The sequence below is a fragment of the Protomyctophum parallelum genome (assembly GCF_964188405.1).
Source record: "Protomyctophum parallelum genome assembly, chromosome: 3".
NCBI classification, from domain to species: domain Eukaryota; kingdom Metazoa; phylum Chordata; class Actinopteri; order Myctophiformes; family Myctophidae; genus Protomyctophum; species Protomyctophum parallelum.
The window spans coordinates 41220544-41244756 of NC_139698.1; the positions used below are offsets into that span (position 1 = coordinate 41220544).

At 41.9% G+C, this 24213-nt stretch overlaps 1 protein-coding gene across 1 annotated transcript; it reads left to right on the forward strand.

The window, feature by feature from the left end:
• Positions 1–359: 359 nt before the first annotated feature.
• LOC310856684 (uncharacterized protein) lies at positions 360–23952 on the forward strand (the record flags this gene model as incomplete). Its single annotated transcript, XM_083762155.1, has 19 exons — positions 360–407; positions 1856–1972; positions 5606–5704; positions 7022–7136; positions 8652–8690; positions 9379–9488; positions 10089–10183; positions 11453–11576; positions 13030–13116; positions 14206–14248; positions 14940–15050; positions 15186–15295; positions 15896–15990; positions 17275–17401; positions 19104–19230; positions 19866–19901; positions 21942–22081; positions 22165–22233; positions 22426–23952. 19 exons carry the CDS (start codon positions 360–362, stop codon positions 23275–23277), a joined length of 2544 nt encoding a protein of 847 aa, XP_083618281.1. The 3' UTR covers positions 23278–23952.
• Positions 23953–24213: the final 261 nt, after the last annotated feature.

Here is a 24213-nt window from a genome sequence, read left to right on the forward strand (position 1 = left end):
ATCTGACCATCTATCAAAAATGGTGGTGGAGTTTTTAAGAGCGGATGAGGGAGAAGGGTTGGGGAGACCCAGAGGATTTGATGAGGGATAGGATGAAGGAAAACTGGTCACGCCACTTGCATGTATTGTTTACACATCACCCGGAGCAGACGGCTGTCAAACGGGGTGTCAGTGTTTAGTAGTGGCCTAATATGGGCAGTATTTGGGTGGAAGAAGTGAGGCTGCAGCAGGTTATCTGCTCGGACTCGGGACTCTCAGGCTGCGCTGATGACTGCAGGATGGGAATTCAATTCACGTGTCATCTCGTCATCCTGTGAACTAACTTTGGAGTCTGTTTCATATTGGGTTCCTGGCTGCTCATGTGGGGACTGGAGGTGGCAGCCAAAGAGGCCCTGATGAGGGAGGATGTGGGCATAGCCTTGGGAGTGTTCCAAATACACTATGGAAGTGTGTGTGTTTGTGTGTGTGTGTGTGTGTGTGTGTGTGTGCACTCAATGCAGTACTTGATGCAGGGCTTTGTTGCATCTCACAGAGGAACTTGCTCGAACCGGAGGGTGTGCAATACAACAGTGGGAGGCAGCAGTACGTCGACGGGCGTCCAGCCTGCCGGAAAGTCAACAGAAGAAGAACGACAACAACATCATGCGCACACTTCTCTCTAGCTTGTAAAAGGTAAACTCCTACAAATTACGTAACTGTTGTGTTATTACAATTAATTTCCGGTGCGACAGCGACTTTAAGCTATAATGTAATGGTGTAATACTTACACCAATGTAACACTGTAGCATACTGTACAAGCTAATGTTATTGTCTCCACCAGGCCGAAGGCATGGAGACTAGAGTTAGCTCTGGTCCATATCTTTAATTAAGAAGTGTTTAAAGGACCACTTTTCAAACTATCTTCATATAATTGGTCCTCACTAATGTTCATGTAGCCCCGATACGTTCCCAGTCATTAGCTCCAAAATCATCTCTGAGTCGGAGCACAGAATGAGCGGCTCATTAGCTCCGAGCTACAGAATGAGCGTACCAAGAAAGCCTGTGGCTTGTTTCCATTTGGGATCCTTCTAGTGTTACAGTGACCTCTCCTGGTGAAGTGCAATATTGCACTTCATGTAAGCATAGAAAGTAAATATATTATTATAATATATTACGATTATACATACATGATTCAATGGCCTTCATATGTTTGTTACATTAACAAATTAAACACAAATGTGTTTAATTAATCACAAGGGTCAAGTTTAATATTTTGTACTGCACAGATTCAAATTGATTAAATAACTTTTAGTAATGATATAGATTGGTCACTGTCGTCTATTGTATACTACTATACTATACTACTAAAGAGGAAAATAGTGGAAAAAACTGAGATCAGATATAGCTTTTTCTTATAAACATGCAAACGATTTTGACAATCAAAAATCAAGTGTTGTGGCATTGTAGTCATATTCTTAGGTAAAAAATTTAGTATTTGTCTTTTTTTTATTTTGTTTTATGCATTTTGGCGGGCCGTGATAGTGTCGTAATGCCTGATTTATACTCAACTGTGCTAAAAATTGCCGATCTACAAGCTCACGTGTCGCAGCACGCCCACGTTTTGAGCTTGTAGATCGACTATTTTCGGAGGGTGATACCCGAGCGCAACCAAGCATAACATTTCTTGTCTTTTAATTCTACTGGATCTCTATCTGTTTTTTGTTGACAAAATATTTTTTAGTTTGGGCGCCTAAATGTACACTGCTGTACAGTATGTTAGGTATTCACTGGCTGTTGTCTCTTGCAGACCTACATTACGGTTAAATGTCTTTGATAAGATGACCTGGTTTGACCTTCCTGTCTCGTCTCTCGCCAGGACGACGACTTCCTGGGAACGTATTTTGAGGCCATGGAAGTGGACTCTCTTAGCTCCTCCCACCCGGTGTCCACGCCCGTGGAGATCCCCGTCCATCTCCGCGACATGTTGGATAAGGTGCGCTGCGCCTGCCTCGCTCTTACTGTCTGTCACCATTACAAATTTAAGATGACTATTAATTGTCACACAAATAATTGCAATTAACGATTTCATTGTGGGGGTTTTTTGCATTAAACAATGGAACATTACAATATATATTTCTGTTTGCCTTTTAGGCTTCGTAATCACAATTTTCACACGGCAGATATGACAAATTGATTGATTGTACAGTATGCAGAATGGGTACATCTCAAACGAAAGCACAACTCAATACAAAAACTGTTACTGTGGACAACACACTGGTAACGCATTACACAGTAAACATATACAGTAAGGGGAAAAGGGGTTGGGGCGATTCAGATTTTACAGGGGCCAGTTTCGAATTGCAGCCGTCTGTAGGTGCCCTTTGAGCGGTTTGGAAGGATTCAAGGGATTCACATTTCTTGATGGCTGTTGGTAGGGCGTTCCACATTTTGGTGGCATAGGAGCTAAATTAATTTAGTCCCTTGTTTGTGCCGAATCTGGGTTGCACATGGTTTGTTGAACTCTCTCTGGTGTTGTGGGTGTGGACTATTTAAGTACATGGGTATCTTGGTGGTGTGTGGACCAGACCCATTGCAAGATGCTGCACTATGTCGTCAACCCTAAGCCATTTCAGCCTGTCAAAATTGGCAGGGGTGAGGTGGGTTAGGGAGTGAGGCCAAGTAGTAGCCTGACCAGTTTATTTTGGGAAGTCTGGAGCCTTGTTTTAAGGGCCTTTGAGGTGCTGTGGTACAAAGAGGTGCATGCATAGTCAAGAAACCTTGTACAAGGGCTCCTGTTAGGGTCTTCAAGGTGTTTTTGTTGACCAGTGCGGAGATCCTGTATAGCAGGGGTCCTCAACTGGCGGACCGCGGTCCACGACCGGACCGCGGACCACCTCTCTGCGGACCCTAGGCAAATTATTAAAAAAAAAAAAAAAATCAGGTCAGGCCAGCAAAAAAAAATCTCCTAAGCTCAGGCCAGGCCAGCCACAGTCAATTTCAATTCAATTCAGGCAGTGTTGCTGCAGCACAACTACATTGTGTGTCTTATGTTAATGGAGGGAAGAAGTTAATAATATAAATAACATCAGATGGTACATGGGCGTATAACTCCCGGCCTGATTTGGAGTTCCACTCCGGGCCTACACTCTGCACCCCATTATTGGTTGGTTGGAAGGGGATCTGATTTGTATAAGCTTGGCTTGACCATACTAAACGGGCATAGAGCCCCGCTCTCCGATGGACGCCGCGCATGGGACCGGACCTCAGTCTTATTCAAAAATATATTTGTGGACCTTCATCATTTCTAGTTGAGGACCCCTGCTGTATAGGAATCTTGTACCTTGGTTGACTTTGTTGATTATGTTGGTGGCCATTTTATCACCGGAAAGATTAGCCTCCAGGATGGAACCTAGGTAGGTAATTTGATCTTTTCATGTGATAATATTGTCACCCACTCTAACCAAGAAGTCATCTGCCTTGCTGAGATTACTATTTGATCCAAAGAGAATGGATTCAGTTTTTCCCAGGTGTAAAGATAGTTTGTTATCAGCGAGCCAGGTGCAGATTCTACCGAGTTCAGAGCTGAGGGCCTTTTCAACCTGCAGTTTGTTCCTGTCTGAGAACAGCAGTGGAGATTCATCTGCGAACAGGAACAAGGTGCTGATGTCATGTCGTTTAGATATATAAGAACAATAAAGGCCCTAGTATGCTTGTCTGTGTGTGTGTAATCCACGTAACTCAAGAAATTCGACACACGTGTGCCACATCACCGCAGGGGGTGCAGTGCCCGGTGTCGAGTCGGTCGGACCCACAGTTGTCCAGAACCTCCCCAAAAAGGCCTCTGCCCGGGCTCTGGACAGGGCCCCTGCCCAGGGTCCATATGGAGCTGGCCTGTTCTGACATCATTCTGATGTATGCATAGACTCCATATTTGGGCAAGCCCTCACAAAGAACTCCATATATGGGCACTTACTGAATAGTAAGTAGTGCAGCTCATTCTATAATGTGTGGATATTCTTTGTGTGATGTTATGCTATAAAGCTTGATTAAAAATGCAGCATCTGTCTATATACCTTAAAAAGGCGGCGATCCGAGCACTCAAAAGGTTAAAAATCACACCTGTGTGAACTGAGTGGTGCAACTCCCCCCTCCCCTCCGTTCTCTCTCTCTCTCTCTCTCTCTCTCTCTCTCTCTCTCTCATTAGCAGGCAACAGAGCAGCACTATCTCTCTCTCTGTTTCTGGCACAGCGCCCCTACTGGTACTAATAGTCATATCCTGGTGCTCAGATACACATAGGCGGGTGAACACGGACATTGCTGGTTGTAGGAGTGGTTGCACCACTCAAAGAAATGAGGAGAGCGTGGATAAAAATAAATGTACTTTATTTAGAAAAGTTTAAAAGAGCCAACATGTTTCGACTCAAACAGAGTCTTCATCAGGGCAAGTCTACATACCTTATTTGTAAAATTATATGCAATATTGGTATCTTTCTTGGTAAAATGTGATTATATTGTAATGGTGCCACTGATTTGTCACTTTAACTTTTTTCTTTGCAAAGTACGTACATATTCGTACCCCCCAGCTATGGGACGTTATCAGCCAGGTATGTACATATTTGTACCCCCCCGGCCGTATACTCCATGAATTGGTTGAGCCCCAAAGCAACTTTTAACATTGGTCCGGTTGCTATGCAACGCCTCCGTCACCACCAGCTATGGCATCCTTACAACTGCTCTCCATTTACCTTGGTTACAAGCAGGATTTTCAAAGCTCCATAACTCGGAAACTACAAGCGCTGTCCTTGGTGTCCGTCATCCATCCAAAGTTCGGATGTAATTTGTGACTTTGTCTCACATCGCTCACACCTTAATTGAAAGGGGGGCAGAACAATATGCCCGTTTATCCGTTCCGCTTCTCCTACCAAACCACTCCGTTAGAACCTTAGAGTATATATGAATAGAGATGGCATCCGAGTTCTCCTTCCATCCACTTGCATTAAGTTGCTCAAAAGCGCATGAGGCGATTTCACTCCTCTTTCCGGGTAGGAACAGAGTGCATTTTGGGATGGATTTGCCCCAAACACATGAACGCGCTGCCGTTGAACGCGCACAAGCGTGCTGCCGTCGTGAACGTGCACAATGATAGTCAACGGACCAGCACGTTCATGTGTTTGGGGCCAGGCTGCAATATAAAATTCGGGCCGTGGCTCAGTGGTCCAGTCACCTTGGCCGGTAGTCCGAGTCTGGCAGTGTGCCGCGGGTTCAAATCCTGATCCCGACGGCCTTTACTGCATGATTTTACTACCTACTGTCTGTCCCTCTATAAAAAATAAAGGCGCAAAAAGAACACAGCTACACAATACCAGAGCCATAGAGTAAGACAGAGTTGCGACATTGAGGGGGCAGAAAAAAACGCATGAGCCCATAGACTCCAATGCATTCCGTAAACTTCCGGTTGTCCCTATTCAATACAAGTCTATGTAGAAGAGCCTGGCCCCATGCAGTGAACGGAGTTGTCGTAACTCTGTCTTACTCTATGGCTCTGCACAATACTGTGTTCCAGCCTGAATCACTGCGTTGCGTGAATCTGAATTCAACTCATAAGAACCATACCTGCCATTTTCAGAGTCTGCCTCCATACCTTAAGCTTAGGAGGATCTCTGCCAACAGTCTCCAGGACAGGGTCGATGAGTATTGCTTCCTTGGGCCCTCTGTCTGCCAGCAGGTAGGTACTGCCTACTGACTCAAATAACTGAACAGAAATGTGATGACATTGAGTATGAGGTGATGGAGTAGATCATTTATTCAAGTTACTGTTACAATGAATTGAACTTTAAAGATTCATTTATATTTTAAAGATATTGGGAGGTCTGCCATTCTGCAATGAAATGGAGGACGGCAGGATACGGGGAGAGGCCGTTGTGATTGAATGGAAGGTCCTGAAAATTTGAGGACGGAATTGGCGCCAAATTTGAGGTGCCTGGCACTGTGATCGGCCGCTGTGATTGGCTGGAAAGTGTGCCATTCTGCACTGTGATTGTCTGAGCATCGCATAACGGGTGTGCCATAGGGGACACCTGTGGCAGATAGAGAGATGTCATCAGACATTGCGCAACATAACGAGATTTCCCTTTTCTCCTCAGTGGCTGGAGCAATCAATCTGAATTCAAGAATTGACAATGCAATCCTGGGGAGAGTGGTTGCCTATATTGGCAATATATGAATATAATACATAATTACATAATGTCACCGTATATTGTCCAATCATAGGAGGATAAAAAATCCCTGAACAGGTATGGACTAGTGCAAAAATAATTGTGATTATCTCAAATAATTGCAATTAGATGATTATGTAATAATTGTGACAGGCCTAGCAGCACCCCAGGATCGAACCCACAACCCTCCATTCACCAGTCAGCCACGCAACGGGCATGCCACTAAAGTAATTTACAGATTTTCTCTGTGGTGTTTATTATCTTTGTGGCAGCTGATCCTCAAACCAGTCCGAGGAAATTAACCAGTTGCTGCATCGGACGTAATTTGTCACGTGACTTTTTCCTCACTGAAGCAAGCTTCGAAGCAGTTGTTCTATGTACTTTTAGTTTCCGTTTTGAAGTTTGTCTGCGCTTCAATATCAGACTGCCATCACTAGGTCCTTCCAGAGCCTTGGAGAGAAAGTTGCGCCACCTCCGTTCACTTCATCGGGCCAGTCCAATGGAGCAGAACAACGAACGGCCCAGGAAATGAAAACGCAATGCATTTCCCCATAGGCAGTTTTTATTTAATTTATTTAAAGACCTTTTAAGCGTCGTACGAAGCCAACTCTTGTCGTGACAAATCATCATGCACCGCTCTATGGCGATAGACTATTGGCGAGTAGTAACAAAGGCCTGAACCGGAAGTTGACATAATTAATTAGAGTCTATGGGCTTTATAGTGACAAACATCATGAACCACAGGACCGGGGCTGTTTTCGGCCTCCTCATTGGCGGAACTTTCCTTCCAATGGCTCTGAGTCATTCATACTCCATTCATGCTACAGGAAGAACTAAGCAGTGCCGGCATGAGTGAAGACAGGGAGGACACAGAGAGTGCTCCTCTGCAGTCAGAAGGGGACATCGATGAAGTGGAGGTAGACCTGCCAAATCCAAGAAAAGGTACAAGCTGGTATCCTGTATTCATTCTGCTCATGCTCGGTATACAAGTCCAGGGTCCAGAGTTGGCCATGGTGTTTTAGGGATGGTTTCGCTCTTTGAATGGGTTGTGGGGTCCACAATAATGCCCATGATTGGCTACCTTAGGTCATCACCAGTGTTTTGTACTGGAATCGGGCAGCATTAGCCTGGGCAGCATTCCTTTTCGGGTTTATGATCCGGTCGGAGCAGATGATATCGTTACGTGTCATGTTGTAGTCATTGTTTTGTAGTATTAGTCTGGAACTTCCTTTCCCTCAAACCGATCCCACCCCCCAAAAAAGCTGCAGGCTACGAGTGAACGAGTCACACTTCTATTGGGGATGTTCCTTATTGAGGCGTTCCGGCCTAAAATAAATAGTAAAAAGAAAAAAAACAGTACCCTTTTCCGACACTGCTTAACATTTAAAAGGCTTGAATTACAGTTCTGACTTGTTTTTTCATCACAGTGGTGAGATAGGCAATTGCAAGAAAAAGTGGAAATACATTCAGTATGTATCCAGGCACACACTATGACAAGTGCAAGAAGGATATTAGGTACTGTTTACTTAATCTCACTCCCGGTAGATTTATGACGATTTATGACTTGCAATGGTTTAAACTCGTCCCACCTCCTGCAATATGTTCCTGGGGACATGAATACAAACAGAAAGACAGCATGGGGGGTGGCAGGATTTGACCATTTCAGCACCAGAGAGGTATGAAGACAGTGTCTCCTCCACGAGACTGTGAATTAAGCTGTCACTAATTGAAAAAGGTAACCAAATGGGCCCATACATTATGTCTCTCAGATTACGTCAGGTCCAGTTCCTCTTTGTCCTAAATTATGTATACTCAGTATTTATCCATTAAATTGTACACTAAATAGTAATGAAAAAATAATGACCAACCTTTGCCTGTTACAGGCCAGACGCTCAATTGCGCTATGTTGGAAGAATGTCAATGCCCCTACGATCGGCTTTTGGCTGAGGAACTTAACAACCTGTTTGGCACATGAGAAACTAACATATGTAATTAGGATGAAACCTGCGGTATTCTATAAGATATGGGAGAAGTTCTTGGACTTCATTAAGCGAGGTGATATTGAAGAGGCTTTGGATGTATAGTGGTTAATTGGAGTAGTCAGCTGTGGGGTCGGGGTAGGGAACTGTGACGGATATTGTGTATTTGTTTGGTTAACTGTAATGTGTTTTATTTTTTCGTTTTGTCATTATTTATTTATTTTTGTGTTCTGTATTTATTATTGTCAAAACATTTCGTGATATTTTATTTGTATTTGTGCTGCCATGGGGATGTGGGGGGGGGGAAATATATGTCAATTGTTTTGAAAATACTTCTTTGTACTGTAAAAGAAATCAATAAACATATGTTTAAAAAAAAAAAAAAGGGCCCATAAGGGTCCTTTTGGTTACATTTGTACATTGTACTGACAGACCATACTGCCCGGTCACAAACTAAGTCTGTCCTCTTGCCTTGTAGGGCCCAAAAGGAAGAAGAAGACGGCCAGTTGGTCCCATGGTACGGTATGAGATTAAGTAATAATAACAAATCTCCTCAGTTCATGCTGGTCATTTACAGATTCATGCTCCCTTTTCAGGCAGTGAGTCTTACTGTCTTTGCGCGTGTGTGTGTGTGTGTGTGTGTGTGTGTGTGTGTGTGTGTGTGTGTGTGTGTGTGCGCGTGCGTGTGCGTGTGCGTGTGCGTGTGTGTGTGCGCGCGCGCAGGCTTTCCTCTGATGTGGAAAGCCTGGTGACGCCAAGTTAGGGCAGCATTCTCCCAGTGGGCTCTACCTGAGCCACAGATGTAAGATCACAGACATTCTGGGGCTAGTAGATTTAGTTTTGGTGTATAATAGAGAGGGTGAAAGAGTAGACCAAGGGCAAGGTAAAGTGGTTATGGCTGTGGTGTATTTATTATTTATTATTATTATTGTTATTCTCTTATATCTTACTTCTAGCATAAATTATGCTAGAATTTGGTGATGCTCTTGAGGGTAAGCGAATAAAGAAGACTGTTGAAAGACTTAATTTTCAACGCCACAGCATCCCAAAACGGTACAAGGTTAAAAATGTTAAGCCCCTTGGTGATTCTGAATACTTATTCTAAACACTATTTTCAAATGTCTTCATTGATTGAGCTTGCTTGATGTGATGCACTATTTTACAAGGTCAAGATTGAAAATGCTCTCTGATATCTGTTCTGTTAGGCAGAGGACTTAAACTGGGGGACATTCCACGGATTAACGACCACATTACAATGATGAACAGTAGTGAACTGAAACCTCTCGCAACCGTTCTATTTGGCACACCAGGAAAGGTAAATCTGCATCTGGGTGCTTGAAGTAATGTTATTACTTATTTGACTTGTAGTTCTTACTAGCCCCAATGTAAACTCTCCCTCGGCCGCTATGTAGCTCTGAGATGAGGTTCCACTGACCCGGGTACCGCTAATGTGGTACTACGATGCACAATTCTTACCTTTTTCGTAATCTAAAAATCACACATGTGTGAAGTGAGGGGAGCTAATATATTGACGTCTAACTCATGTTGATTAGGTGATGTAATAGTTATGTAAAACAAACGGTGCAAAGTTGCAAACACAAACATTAAACGCCATTAACAATAAAGAGACAATGTAATGAGCACATTATGACGTAAATTTTCCCTTCAATGTCAATGAACAAAACAAACATTGAACTAAAGACAGACATTAAACCTGTGTATAGGAGAGGCTAGCTCTCCTCAAAAAGTAACAGTCGGGGAGCAGCTCTCGTAACAAATATTCGCCAGTACCTGGGTCAGTGGGTCTGGTTGTGCGAGAGGTTCCATATGGATTCAGATGAACAGAGGCTAGCAAAAAAATAGGGCGTATCACACACTTCGTGGTAATCGTGATTCTTGTTATTTATTTTATTAGAAGTACTCAATGAGGAATGACATGCGTCAATTTAATGGTTTCACTTTCGAGGTGGACAGTGAACCCTACATCAGAAGGCGACAGAAAATGCTCAGGTAGGTTCCAATTATGATCAGACATCTTAAGTTGCATTGTATGATATGTGGCCCCTACAATAAAGAGGGCAAAAAAGTGATGTTTGGAACAAGCCAAGTTGAATGCTGAAATAAGCAATTATTTTTGATAACTTTGAATCAAATTAACCCATAATGCTTAGCTGAAGTTTACTATATACTGTACATTTGCTGACTTGGGCCGCCACACCTTTATGTTTTACACTACACTAACTACTTGAACCCTAGCATCCCCATTCTGCGAGGAACATTTGCCTATCTCAGAGACGAAGAGTTCTTATAATTGTCATGGGGGCCCGCCCTGCCAGGGGCATCTTTTATATCCTACCTGGCAGGTTAAAACAAAAGCCACCAGATTAGCATTTGAATGCCTGAACTGCGAGAACGTAAACGAGGACAGGCAATGTCCACCACCCGCCCGCCCTGGACAGGTAGGAGTCAGGACAAAAGAGGTTACAAAATCTTCATGTAGGCTAGAGCCCTGCAGCCCCCACAGAGATGACGTCACTGGCCTATCTGCATTTGACCTCGCAGATCAGACCAATTCAGAGCCAAAGGTCATGTTTTGAGGGTTTAAGACAAGTGTTTTTACGATGTAAACACCAAATATCTCAAAAGCACCGGGGGAAAGAAGTGTCTCAGCACAATGTTCCGTTATTTAGTTGTTGGTAGTTGAATATAGCTTGTTTTCAACAAAAACGGGTCTGGGGACAGAAAATGTATTTTTATAAAGTTTCGTAATCACTGAAAACACCAAATGTCATACGACGTCATACATCAATGGCTGATTGAAATTGTGTATTATATTTGTCAACGGCAGTGAGTGAATTAATGGAAAGGATCAGTGTAAAGTTAACAAACAATCATTAATTGACACAACTGATGCCATTGTTCTTGTGTGGAGTGCAACAGCATGTGAATTATTTGTGCTCTTTGTTTCTAGATAGAGCAGTGGAAAGTTCAGTGTTACCTCACTAGAAAGTGTTTCCACCACAAGCAAAGATATTTGTATGCCTACAGTTGGAAACGTGCCCCTTTCTGTGATTCTATACTAGAGCTTACAAATCACATTTGAAATCCATTGGGGCTATCCACCAGTGAGTGACCACCACTAAGACAGAAATGATGCTCTCCTATAGCAAGCATTAGTGAGGACAAATACAGACAGAAAACTTTTATATTTAATTCAAGCCTAGTACTTTGAGAGCAACTTTGGGTGAAAAAATCTTGTTTATTTTTGGTGTACTGTAGATCCTTTCAAGGCACAACACTGAAAGTCATCTGTGACATGCTGATGATGAAGGCGAGTCCCGTGAAGTCTAAAATGGTTGACAGGATATTGTCATTCCTAAACTGTCCCGGAATCCCTGAAACGGTAAGTTGTTCCCTCCAGAACATTTTAGATTTTTTTTATAACCTTTTGAATTGGGATGCTTGTCTGAACAACTGAGGCTGGTGGAAAGGAATCATCTTGTAAATTCATTTTTGTCTCCAACACACTATACATATGTTTGGAAAGTGCTTTACCTGCATGTTAAGGCCCATGGCGCTATTGGACACACCTTTTCTGTAGTGTGGACAAATTCAAACATGCTAAATTAAACTTCATGGAGTTAACAGGGCCACCAGTCTTTCAAGGTCAGGCTGAGTCGGTAGTATAATACTCCCAACACAAAAAAATAGTGCTTCACTAAAAAGGTTGGCACCATTGCATTACTTCTGTTGCCACTTACATTGCGATTTTTTTTGTTTTTAATTGAATTTAGAGTTATTTTATTTTGTGTTATAGTTTTACTTCACTATTATTCCTACATAGCCTGATTTTCTAATTCCAACACCAAATTTAACTGCTGGTGTTTTTCACTAACCTTTGAAGAATCATTCAATATTGTACGTTGTTCCATTCCACGCACAGGTGCCTTAAAATGGCAGGCACGAAAATAATCCATGATCGGTCCGGGGAAAAAAAGAGGCGATCATATCGTGCTGCGTTGTCCCATAGGAATCTATTGTATGGGGAATTTCCACTGGCCCCTATAGACCGATTCACAGAGGGGTGCCCTGGGCGCGACCATTACTGAGGTGTAATCCATGGAGCAGGTGCGCCAGGTGTAGCTAATCAGTGCTGTTGCGCTTAATGGTACACCTCAGTAATGGCCGCACCCACTCAGTTCACACAGGTGTGATCTTTTTTTAATCGTTTTAAAATCAAGGACTTCAGGCTATGGTTCATGCCGGTTTACGTACGTCCGCGTACAGCCGTATAGCTCAGTGTTGTTAGCAGCATGTTTACTCAATGATATGGAGGGGTTGAGACGACAGTAGCACAGGATGAGGGCTCTGAGGAAGGGGTGACTTTAAGTCTTCAACTCAAAAAATTGAATTTGTTTTTAACTCATATTTTTTTATTAATATTTTTGAAATACTAATAATGTACGAAAAGCTGAAACACCTCACTAATACCACAGGATGGTAGTACAGTACAGTTTTCTCAGATCTACAAGCTCAAACGTGTTACCGTGCAAGTACAGTACACAAAGTAGTACTGTGCTGTACAGTACTACGAAGAACAGTAGAGTACTATGAAATACAATACAGTACTACAATGAACAGTACAGTACTATGAAGAACAGTACAGTACTACGAAGAACAGTACAGTACTATTAAGTACAGTACAGTAATACGAAGTACAGTGCAGTACAGTACAAGTACTATGAAGTACAGTACAGTAGTAGAGTACTACGAAGTACAGTACATTACTACGAAGTACAGTACAGTACCAACAGCACCACTCGCTTCAGACAGGCCTGATTTTTTTTCTATTACAGCCCAGTAAGAAGAATGCGGTTAAGAAAGCAACACCAAACAGTAGCAGTAACGGCAAGACAGCTACAAGTACAGTACCTAAGAAGAAGGTAAGATGATATTAGAAGGCTGTCTTGAAAATTTAAATCATGTTGGCAAACACATTCATCACCCTGTGCTATAAATCTATAACTACTAATTTAACACAACGGATGCGCCAGCATATTTCAAAATATAGGCGCTAGAGTGCCAGCGGATATGGCAGATTTTACTCTGAAAGGTCCCAACCCCCAACAAAAAATGTGTTAAGTCTAAGAGATGGTGTGATGTCTAAGAGACTGTGGCAGGAGCAATTGATCTGAATTTGCACACGGGCATTGACCAATAACCATTAGCATATGCTCCAAATAACGCCTGTATTTAATTTCCCAACATGTATGCAGTTTTTCTTTTAATCGATTTAAAATCAAGGACTTCAGGCTATGGTTACATGTGCATACATGCCGGTTTACGTACGTCCGCGTACAGCCGTATAGCTCAGTGTTGTTAGCAGCATGTTTACTCAATGATATGGAGGGGTTGAGACGACAGTAGCACAGGATGAGGGCTCTGAGGAAGGGGTGACTTTATGGCTTCAACTGTTCCTTTCTTTAGTATTTTCCCTCTCTAAGTAATGGATATTTCAATGAATCTTGAAAAAAAATTGGAATTTGCTTTTAACTCATGACATTTTTTTATTAATATTATTTTTGAAATACTAATAATGAAAATCAACATTTAGGAAACACCACTAATACCACAGGATGGTAGTACAGTACAGTTTTCTCAGATCTACAAGCTCAAACGTGTTACCGCGCAAGTACAGTACACAAAGTAGTACTGTGCTGTACATTACTATGAAGAACAGTAGAGTACTATGAAATACAGTAGAGTACTTGAAATACAATACAGTACTATGAAGAACAGTACAGTACAATCAACAATGCAGTACAGTAGAGTACTATGAAATACAATACAGTACTACAAAGAACAGGACAGGGCAGTACAGTACTATGAAGTACAGCACGACAGTACTATGAAGAACGTTACAGTACTATTAAGTACAGTACAGTACAAGTACTATGAAGTACAAGTACTATGAAGTACAGTACCAACAGCACCACTCGCTTCAGACTGGTCTGATTTTTTTCCTATTACAGCCCAGTAAGAAGAATGCGGTTAAGAAAGCAACACCAAGTACAGGTACGAAAAACGGGTAACCAGATCCTCAAGACCAAAGCCAGTCACTTGTATTGTAACTTACTAAATAGATTATCTTTCACTCAATAGGAACTGCCCCTGTCGCAAGTTGATGATGTCATACAGTATGTCCATATGTGTCCACTGTCCAGCGATATGGAATATATGGAATGCACGTGCTAATAAAAAGTATTTAAAATGTTGCAACTTGCTTTGATGCTCGTATTAACCATAGGAAGTATTACGTTTATTTTTATTTTTATTAGCACGTTCATTCCATAGGGCTAGATCACACATGAACATATGACATCATCAACTTGCGACAGGAGCAGTCCCTATTGAGTGAAAGATTATCTTTTTATGAAAGAAATAACATATTTAAGGTTTTTTTTTTTTTTTTTTGTAGATGGCACGTATAATGTTTTAAGTCATATTTGTCTTATTAGCCAGGGTTCCTTTTAACATATTTTTGTATTTGTGCTGCCATGGGGATGTGGGGGGGAAAAGATATATGTCAATTGTTTTGAAAATACTTCTTTGTACTGTAAAAGAAATCAATAAACATATGTTTAAAAAAAAAAAAAAAGGGCCCATAAGGGGTTACATTTGTACATTGTACTGACAGACCATACTGCCCGGTCACAAACTAAGTCTGTCCTGCCTCCTTTCCCCCCCCCCCCCCCCCCCCCTGCAGACATTGGTGACGCTCTTGAGGGTAAGGGTAAGCGAATAAAGAAGACTGTTGAAAGACTTAATTTTCAACACCACAGCCCCTCACAAGGGTACATCCGAAAGGTTGAAAATGGTAAGCCCCTTGGTGATTCTGAATACTTATTCTAAACACTATTTTCAAATGTCTTCATTGATTGAGCTTGCTTCATGTGATGCACTATTTTACAAGATCAAGATTGAAAATGCTCTCTGATATCTGTTCTGTTAGGCAGAGGACTTAAACTGGGGGACATTCCACGGATTAACGACCGCATTACAATGATGAACAGAATTGAACTGAGACCTCTCGCAATGATTCTATTTGGCACACCAGGAAAGGTAAATCTGCATCTGGGTGCTTGAAGCAATGTTATTACTTATTTGACTTGTAGTTCTTACTAGCCCCAATGTAAACTCTCCCTCGGCCGCTATGTAGCTCTGAGATGAGGTTCCACTGACCCGGGTACCGCTAATGTGGTACTACGATGCACAATTCTTACCTTTTTCGTAATCTAAAAATAACACCTGTGTGAAGTGAGGGGAGCTAATATATTGACGTCTAACTCATGTTGATTAGGTGATGTAATGGTTATGTAAAACAAACGGTGCAAAGTTGCAAACACAAACATTAAACGCCATTAACAATAAAGAGACAATGTAATGAGCACATTATGACGTAAATTTTCCCTTCAATGTCAATGAACAAAACAAACATTGAACTAAAGACAAACATTAAACCTGTGTATAGGAGAGGCTAGCTCTCCTCAAAAAGTAACAGTCGGGGGGCAGCTCTCGTAACAAGTATTCGCCAGTACCTGGGTCAGTGGGTCTGGTTGTGCGAGAGGTTCCATATGGATTCAGATGAACAGAGGCTAGCAAAAAAATAGGGGGTATCACGCACTTCGTGGTAATCGTGATTCTTGTTATTTATTTTATTAGAAGGCCTCAATGAGGAATGACATGCGTCAATTTAATGGTTTCACTTTCAAGTTGGACAGTGAACCCTACATCAGAAGGCGACAGAAAATGCTCAGGTAGGTTCCAATTATGATCAGACATCTTAAGTTGCATTGTATGATATGTGGCCCCTACAATAAAGAGGGCAAAAAAAGTGATGTTTGGAACAAGCCAAGTTGAATGCTGAAATAAGCAATTATTTTTGATAACTTTGAATCAAATTAACCCATAATGCTTAGCTGAAGTTTACTATATACTGTACATTTGCTGACTTGGGCCGCCACATCTTTATGGTTTACACTACACTAACTACTTGAACCCTAGCATCCCCATTCTGCGAGGAACATTTGCCTATCTCAGAGACGAAGAGTTCTTATAATTGTCATGGGGGCCCGCCCTGCCAGGGGCATCTTTTATATCCTACCTGGCAGGTTAAAACAAAATCCACCAGATTAGCATTTGAATGCCTGAACTGCGAGAACGTAAACGAGGACAGGCAATGTCCACCACCCGCCCGCCCCGGACAGTTAGGAGTCAGGACAAAAGAGGTTACGAATTTTTCATGTAGGCTCGAGCCCCGCAGCCCCCACAGAGATGACGTCACTGGCCTATCTGCATTTGACCTCGCAGATCAGACCAATTCAGAGCCAAAGGTCATGTTTTGAGGGTTTAAGACAAGTGTTTTTACGATGTAAACACCAAATATCTCAAAAGCACCGGGGGAAAGAAGTGTGTCAGCACAATGTTCCGTTATTTAGTTGTTGGTAGTTGAATATAGCTTGTTTTCAACAAAAACGGGTCTGGGGACAGAAAATGTATTTTTATAAAGTTTCGTAATCACTGAAAACACCAAATGTCATACGACGTCATACATCAATGGCTGATTGAAATTGTGTATTATATTTGTCAACGGCAGTGAGTGAATTAATGGAAAGGATCAGTGTAAAGTTAACAAACAAACAATCATTAATTGACACAACTGATGCCATTGTTCTTGTGTGGAGTGCAACAGCATGTGAATTATTTGTGCTCTTTGTTTCTAGATAGAGCAGTGGAAAGTCTTAGAAAGTTCAGTGTTACCTCACTAAAAAGTGTTTCCACCACAAGCAAAGATATTTGTATGCCTACAGTTGGAAACGTGCCCCTTTCTGTGATTCTATACTAGAGCTTACAAATCACATTTGAAATCCATTGGGGCTATTCACCAGTGAGTGACCACCACTAAGACAGAAATGATGCTCTCCTATAGCAAGCATTAGTGAGGACAAATACAGACAGAAAACTTTTATATTTAATTCAAGCCTAGTACTTTGAGAGCAACTTTGGGTGAAAAAATCTTGTTTATTTTTGGTGTACTGTAGATCCTTTCAAGGCGCAACACTGAAAGTCATCTGTGACATGCTGATGATGAAGGCGAGTGAAGTGAAGTCTAAAATGGTTGACAGGATATTGTCATTCCTAAACTGTCCCGGAATCCCCAAAAAACCGGTAAGTTGTTCCCTCCAGAACATTTTATATATTTTTTATAACCTTTTGAATTGGGATGCTTGTCTGAACAACTGAGGCTGGTGGAAAGGAATCATCTTGTAAATTCATTTGTGTCTCCAACACACTTACCTGCATGTTAAGGCCCATGGCGCTATTGGACACACCTTTTCTGTAGTGTGGACAAACAAACATGCTAAATTAAACTTCATGGAGTTAACAGGGCCACCAGTCTTTCAAGGTCAGGCTGATTCGGTAGTATAATACTCCCAACACAAAAAAATAGTGCTTCACTAAAAAGGTTGTCACCATTGCATTACTTCTGTTGCCACTTACATTGAGATTTCTTTTGTTTTTAATTGAATTTAGAGTTATTTGATTTTGTGTTATAGTTTTACTTCACTGTTATTCCTACATAGCCTGATTTTCTAATTCCAACACCAAATTTAACTGCTGGTGTTTTTCACTACCCTTTGAAGAATCATTCAATATTGTACGTTGTTCAATTCCACGCACTGGTGCCTTAAAATGGCTGGAAAAAAAGAGGCGATCATATCGTGCTGCGTTGTCCCATAGGAATCCATTGTATGGGGAATTTCCACTGGCCCCTATAGACCGATTCACAGAGGGGTGCCCTGGGCGCGGCCATTACTGAGGTGTAATCCATGGAGCAGGTGCGCCAGGTGTAGCTAATCAGTGCTGTTGCGCTTAATGGTACACCTCAGTAATGGCCGCACCCACTCAGTTCACACAGGTGTGATCTTTTTTTAATCGTTTTAAAATCAAGGACTTCAGGCTATGGTTACATGTGCATGCATGCCGGTTTACGTACGTCCGCGTACAGCCGTATAGCTCAGTGTTGTTAGCAGCATGTTTACTCAATGATATGGAGGGGTTGAGACGACAGTAGCACAGGATGAGGGCTCTGAGGAAGGGGTGACTTTAAGGCTTCAACTGTTCCTTTCTTTAGTATTTTCCCTCTCTAAGTAATGGATATTTCAATGAATCTTGAAAAAAAATTGGAATTTGCTTTTAACTCATGACATTTCTTTATTAATATTTTTTTTGAAATACTAATAATGAAAATCAACATTTAGGAAACAGAAAATAAAAGGGTCTTTAGTCGTGAACCGTACAAATTGGTCCACGATCCACATATGGGACCCTCCCCTGTTTGATTTAACCCATTTAGATCTGAGGCCTGACGTTTTTTGAGTGGTGCAGCCACTCCATTGCGTAGCTATGTGTGTCCCTATACGTGTCCCTGTGTCTGTCCATCTGTCCAAGCACGAAAAGCTGAAACACCACTAATACCACAGGATGGTAGTACAGTACAGTTTTCTCAGATCTACAAGCTCAAACGTGTTACCGTGCAAGTACAGTACACGAAGTAGTACTGTGATGTACATTACTATGAAGAACAGTAGAGTACTATGAAGTACAGTAGAGTACTATGAAATACAATACAGTACTATGAAGAACAGTACAGTACAATGCAGTACAGTAGAGTACTATGAAATACAATACAGTACTACAAAGAACAGGACAGGGCAGTACAGTACTATGAAGTACAGCACAACAGTACTACGAAGAACGTTACAGTACTATTAAGTACAGTACAAGTACTATGAAGTACAAGTACTACGAAGTACAGTACCAACAGCACCACTCGCTTCAGACGGGTCTGATTTTTTTTCTATTACAGCCCAGTAAGAAGAAAGCGGGTAAGAAAGCAACACCAGCAGTAACAGCAAGAAAGCAAGTAACAGCAAGAAACAGCAAGAAAGCAACAACAGACAGTAACAGTAACCGCAAGAAAGCTACAAGTACAGGTACGAAAAACGGGTAACCAGATCCTCAAGACCAAAGCCAGTCACTTGTATTGTAACTTACTAAATAGATTATCTTTCACTCAATAGGAACTGCCCCTGTCGCAAGTTGATGATGTCATACAGTATGTCCATATGTGTCCACTGTCCAGCGATATGGAATATATGGAATGCACGTGCTAATAAAAAGTATTTAAAATGTTGCAACTTGCTTTGATGCTCGTATTAACCATAGGAAGTATTACGTTTATTTTTATTTTTATTAGCACGTTCATTCCATACATTCCATAGGGCTAGATCACACATGAACATATGACATCATCAACTTGCGACAGGAGCAGTCCCTATTGAGTGAAAGATTATCTTTTTATGAAAGAAATAACATATTTAAGGGTTTTATTTTATTTTAGTTGTAGATGGCACGTATAATGTTTTAAGTCATATTTGTCTTATTAGCCAGGGTTCCTTTTAACATATTTTTTATGAAACTTGAAAATACAGATGAGAAGAAATTGTACAGATGCTAGGTTAATTGTTTACTTGGTATATAATCCGATTCTTTGAGACCCTACATTCATTGTTCTTCTCGCTGACATCACTTGTGTATCTAACTTTATTCTCTGTGGTTTGTTGACTAGGGTTCTTCCTTCGTTACACAAATGGATCTCACACTTGTAAGTTGATTTAGATAAGACCGTCTGCTTAATACCTGCCCTAGATTGTAATTGTAGCTATACGACTGTTATCATTCATTTATACGGTAAAAAATAGCAGATCTGCAAGTTTATAACGTGTGACATTGCAACCTGTTTTGAGCTTGTATATCTGCTATTTTCCTGTGACTCATGAGCTTGTAGATCTGCAATGAAGAAGAACAGGTTGATATGATGAAAGCAACGTGTGCCAGCTTTGTTCAGTAGCTCCACACGTCCCACACTCCTCTCCCTTCTGGCTCCCAAACTAAGAATGAACTCCCCATTGCAATTGGAACTGCAGACGGGGGGCATCCTTTTGTCCGACAACTCATAGGCCCGACAGGGCAATGCTCCGAGGTGCGCTGCTGGTCGGGAGAGGGTTGCGGTTAGGTTTAGGTGTCTGCCCCGGGGGAGGTTAGGGTTAGGGTGAGGGAGGAGGTAGGTTGTCGTTCGGACCAATGATCCGTCGGATGAAAGTACTGCACTCACTGCAGACTCCCTCCCAATCTTCCGCCGTAGTCTGAAGACTCACCTCTTTAGACTCCACCTTAGCCCGTAGCACTTGCCCTACTGTAGATGTTATGCATGTTATTTAGCCAGATGCCAGGTCATTCTATAGTGTTTATAGTTTCAATGTACAGATTATTGGTTGGTAGTGGTTGATCCAAGATTACTATTTCTATGTATTTGATGTATTAACTTGTGTTGTTCTTGCTTACTGCAAGTCGCTATGGATTAAGAGCATCTGCTAAATGCCTAAATTGTATGTTGCTGGTGTTGTGGTAAGAAGACAAACTTGAAACGCAGCTCTATTTGACATCAAAAAGGCCTTTCCTTGGTAATTAAGAGATGCGGACAAAGCAATATCCAAACTGTACCTAAATAATTCAGTTTGAATATGTGTACCACAGTCTTACAGGAAAAGCCCCCAAAGGATTCATCATTCTTGTGCTTGAGGAACAGCTACAAAGGCAGAATTTGACAATCTCAGGGAGCTAAAAGCTCAGAAATATAATTGGAAGCCCAGCTCCTTTTTATATATATATATTTTTGGGGCCTTTTTGCCTTTATTGATAGAGTAAGTGGAGACAGGGAACGAGGAGAAGGAGACATACACCAAAGTTTGTCAGGATTGGGACTCGAACCTGTGATGCTCTGTCAGGCTGCACTAGGAGCCAGGGTGCCCGGACTGCTAAGTCAAGCTAATGAGAGAAAATAATTGTATTAAGGAGCCAGTGGTGGCCCAGGCCGTAGCGTAACGGTCTGGGCACCGGACTGGTGATCCAGTCGCGGTGTGCCGCGGGTTCGACTCCCGGACCCGACACGGCCTTTACCGCATGTCATCCCCCCATCTCTCTCCCGTTTCCTGTCAGCCTACTTTCTATCCCTTAAAAAATCAATAAAGGCGTAAGCCGCAAAAAAATATCTTAAAAAAAAAAAAAAAAAAAAAAGGAGCCAGTGGTAAGAAGTGCAGGGTAGCTAGAACGTGACTATTAAAGGACCACTTCACCACTTTTCAACCTATCTTCATATAATAGGTCCTCACTAATAATCATGAAGAAATTGTGCAATTTTTTTCTACTCGGTCTGTGTCTCATAGGAGGGCTGTGGGCAGTTCAGAAACTGTCTTCCAGTGACATCATCGATGGGGAATACAAGCCAATAGAAACTGCAGGCTTTCTAGTCCTGAAAACTTGCAATGCGAAAATGGAAGCCATCGTTCTCACGATAATGAAAATCTAAATATGTTTGTGAAAAAATCTTGTTTAAAAAAAAATCGGCCTAATGATGATGTCACTGGTAGACGGTTTCTAAACTGCCCACAGCCCTCCTATGAGACACAGACTGAGTAGAAAAACGTTGTGCCATTTTATCATGATTATTAGTGAGGACCTATTATATGAAGATAGGTTGAAAAGTGGTGAAGTGGTCCTTTAAACTCACAATCAGTAGTTACAATGGTGTCAAATAATTGTATTGTGGTTTCACTTTTGTTCTTATTCATTACTTCTGTAACAGTGGAGAGTTCAGATGATGATGTGCCATTGATTAAATTTAAAAAGAAGCGCCTGTCTAATGAGCAGCTGATAGAGACGATCCAGAAAGTGCTGAAGGAAGCCAATCTGGAGGAGATAACCATGAAACAGATTTGCCAGAAGGTAACTATTTCTAAATTGTTAAGTTAAACTGTCATTCAAAATGAAGCATTTATGTTGTTGAATTTGAATGATGTCTGTTTTAGGTATATGACATGTACCCAGACCTTGATCTAACCCATCGAAAGGACTATATCAAAGAGACAGTCAAAATGGTGAGTGCCCTCCCCACAATATCAATGGAGTCCAGTTGAATAAAAGCCAAGGAGTGAATGTAGAAAATATTCAGTCGATCCTTACTTTAAATTATATATTCAATGCTAAATTTTTAATTGATATTGGGGGCTTTGAGTGTAACACTGAAATTCGTTTTCATGCCTTTTTTTCCCTCTTCTTCCTACAATTAGATAGCGAGTTCCTTATTGTTGGTATCAGCCGGTAACGGGCAGGAGTCTGTCCCCGTCAACACGCAGGAGTCTGTCCCCGTCAACACGCAGGAGTCTGTCCCCGTTAAGGAGTCTGCGTGGAGAACACGCATGGAGAACACACCGAAGTCTGTCCCCGTTATAATTAATAACGATGGATGGTTTGAGGTGGAGTCTGTCCCCGTCAACACGCAGGAGTCTGTCCCCAGTCTGTCCCCACGCGTGGAGAACACACCGAAGTCTGTCCCCGTTATAAGGAATAACGATGGATGGTTTGAGGTGGAGTCTGTCCCCGTCAACATGCAGGAGTCTGTCCCCAGTCTGTCCCCTCGCGTGGAGAACACACCGAAGTCTGTCCCCATTAACACGCAGGAGTCTGTCCCCGTTAACACGCAGGAGTCTGTCCCTGTTAAGGCGTCTGCCTGGAGAACACGCGTAGAGAACACACCGAAGTCTGTCCCCGTTATACGGAATAACGATGAATGGTTTGAGGTGGAGTCTGTCCCCATCAACACGCAGGAGTCTGTCCCCGTTAACACGCAGGAGTCTGTCCCCGTTAACACGCAGGAGTCTGTCCCCGTTAACACGCAGGAGTCTGCATGGAGAACACGCGTGGAGAACACACCGAAGTCTGTCCCCGTTATAAGGAATAACGATGAATGGTTTGAGGTGGAGTCTGTCCCCATCAACACGCAGGAGTCTGTCCCCGTTAACACGCAGGAGTCTGTCCCCGTTAACGAGTCTGCGTGGAGAACACGCGTGGAGAACACACCGAAGTCTGTCCCCGTTATAATGAATAACGACGGATGGTTTGAGGTGGAGCGTGACACCTAACTTCCAGTACTTACCTCACAACTTTCCACACCCCAGCCGTGCTACTCATGAACTGAGTTGGCGGTGCCCGGTATTGAACCCATGACCTTGTGGTCCAAAGGCGAGAGCTCTACCGACACTAAATAAATAAATATAGTTAATCACTTAAAAATATACGGTAGGATCACAACAGCTGAACTGTGTGAGGGAATGTTTGGACATGGACCCGCTTTCCAGGTATCACTGACTCAAACTGACTGATCTATCCAGAAGATGCATTGTGGATATACACTGGCAGCTATGTCTTGTTCCACCCCTTGTCCCTAAACTTATTTGCCATTTTTTACTATTTTAAAACATTTTAAAATAGTTCAAATAGCTGATGTACAAGCTTACAATGTGTCGATGTAGATTGGCTAGTTGAACTATTTTAAAATGGCAAATTAGTTTAATGGGTAAGGGGTGGCACAAGATAGGGCCCTTAGGGCTCCATTTTGTCACCATCCCTTATCCCTAAACTTCTTTACCTTCTTTTACTATTTTGCAAAACATTTTTGAATAGTTAAAATGGCCAGTCTACTAGCTCACAACGTGTCAATGTAGATTGGCTCGTTGAACTATTCAAACGTGTTTTTCAAAATAGTAAAAAAAAAAGGCAAAGAAGTTTAGGGATAAGGGGTTTAGCGGTGATGAAAATGGAGCCCTTAGGGCTCTATTTTCGTCCATGCTAAACCCCTTGTCCCTAAACTTCTTTGCCTTCTTTTACTATTTTGATTTTTTTTGATGAAAATGGTGATGAAAATGGAGCCCTTAGGGCTCTATTTTCGTCCATGCTAAACCCCTTGTCCCTAAACTTCTTTGCCTTCTTTTACTATTTTGATATTTATTTTTGAAAAGTTAAAATAGCCAATCTACAAGCTCACAACGTGTCGATGTAGATCGGCTAGTTGAACTATT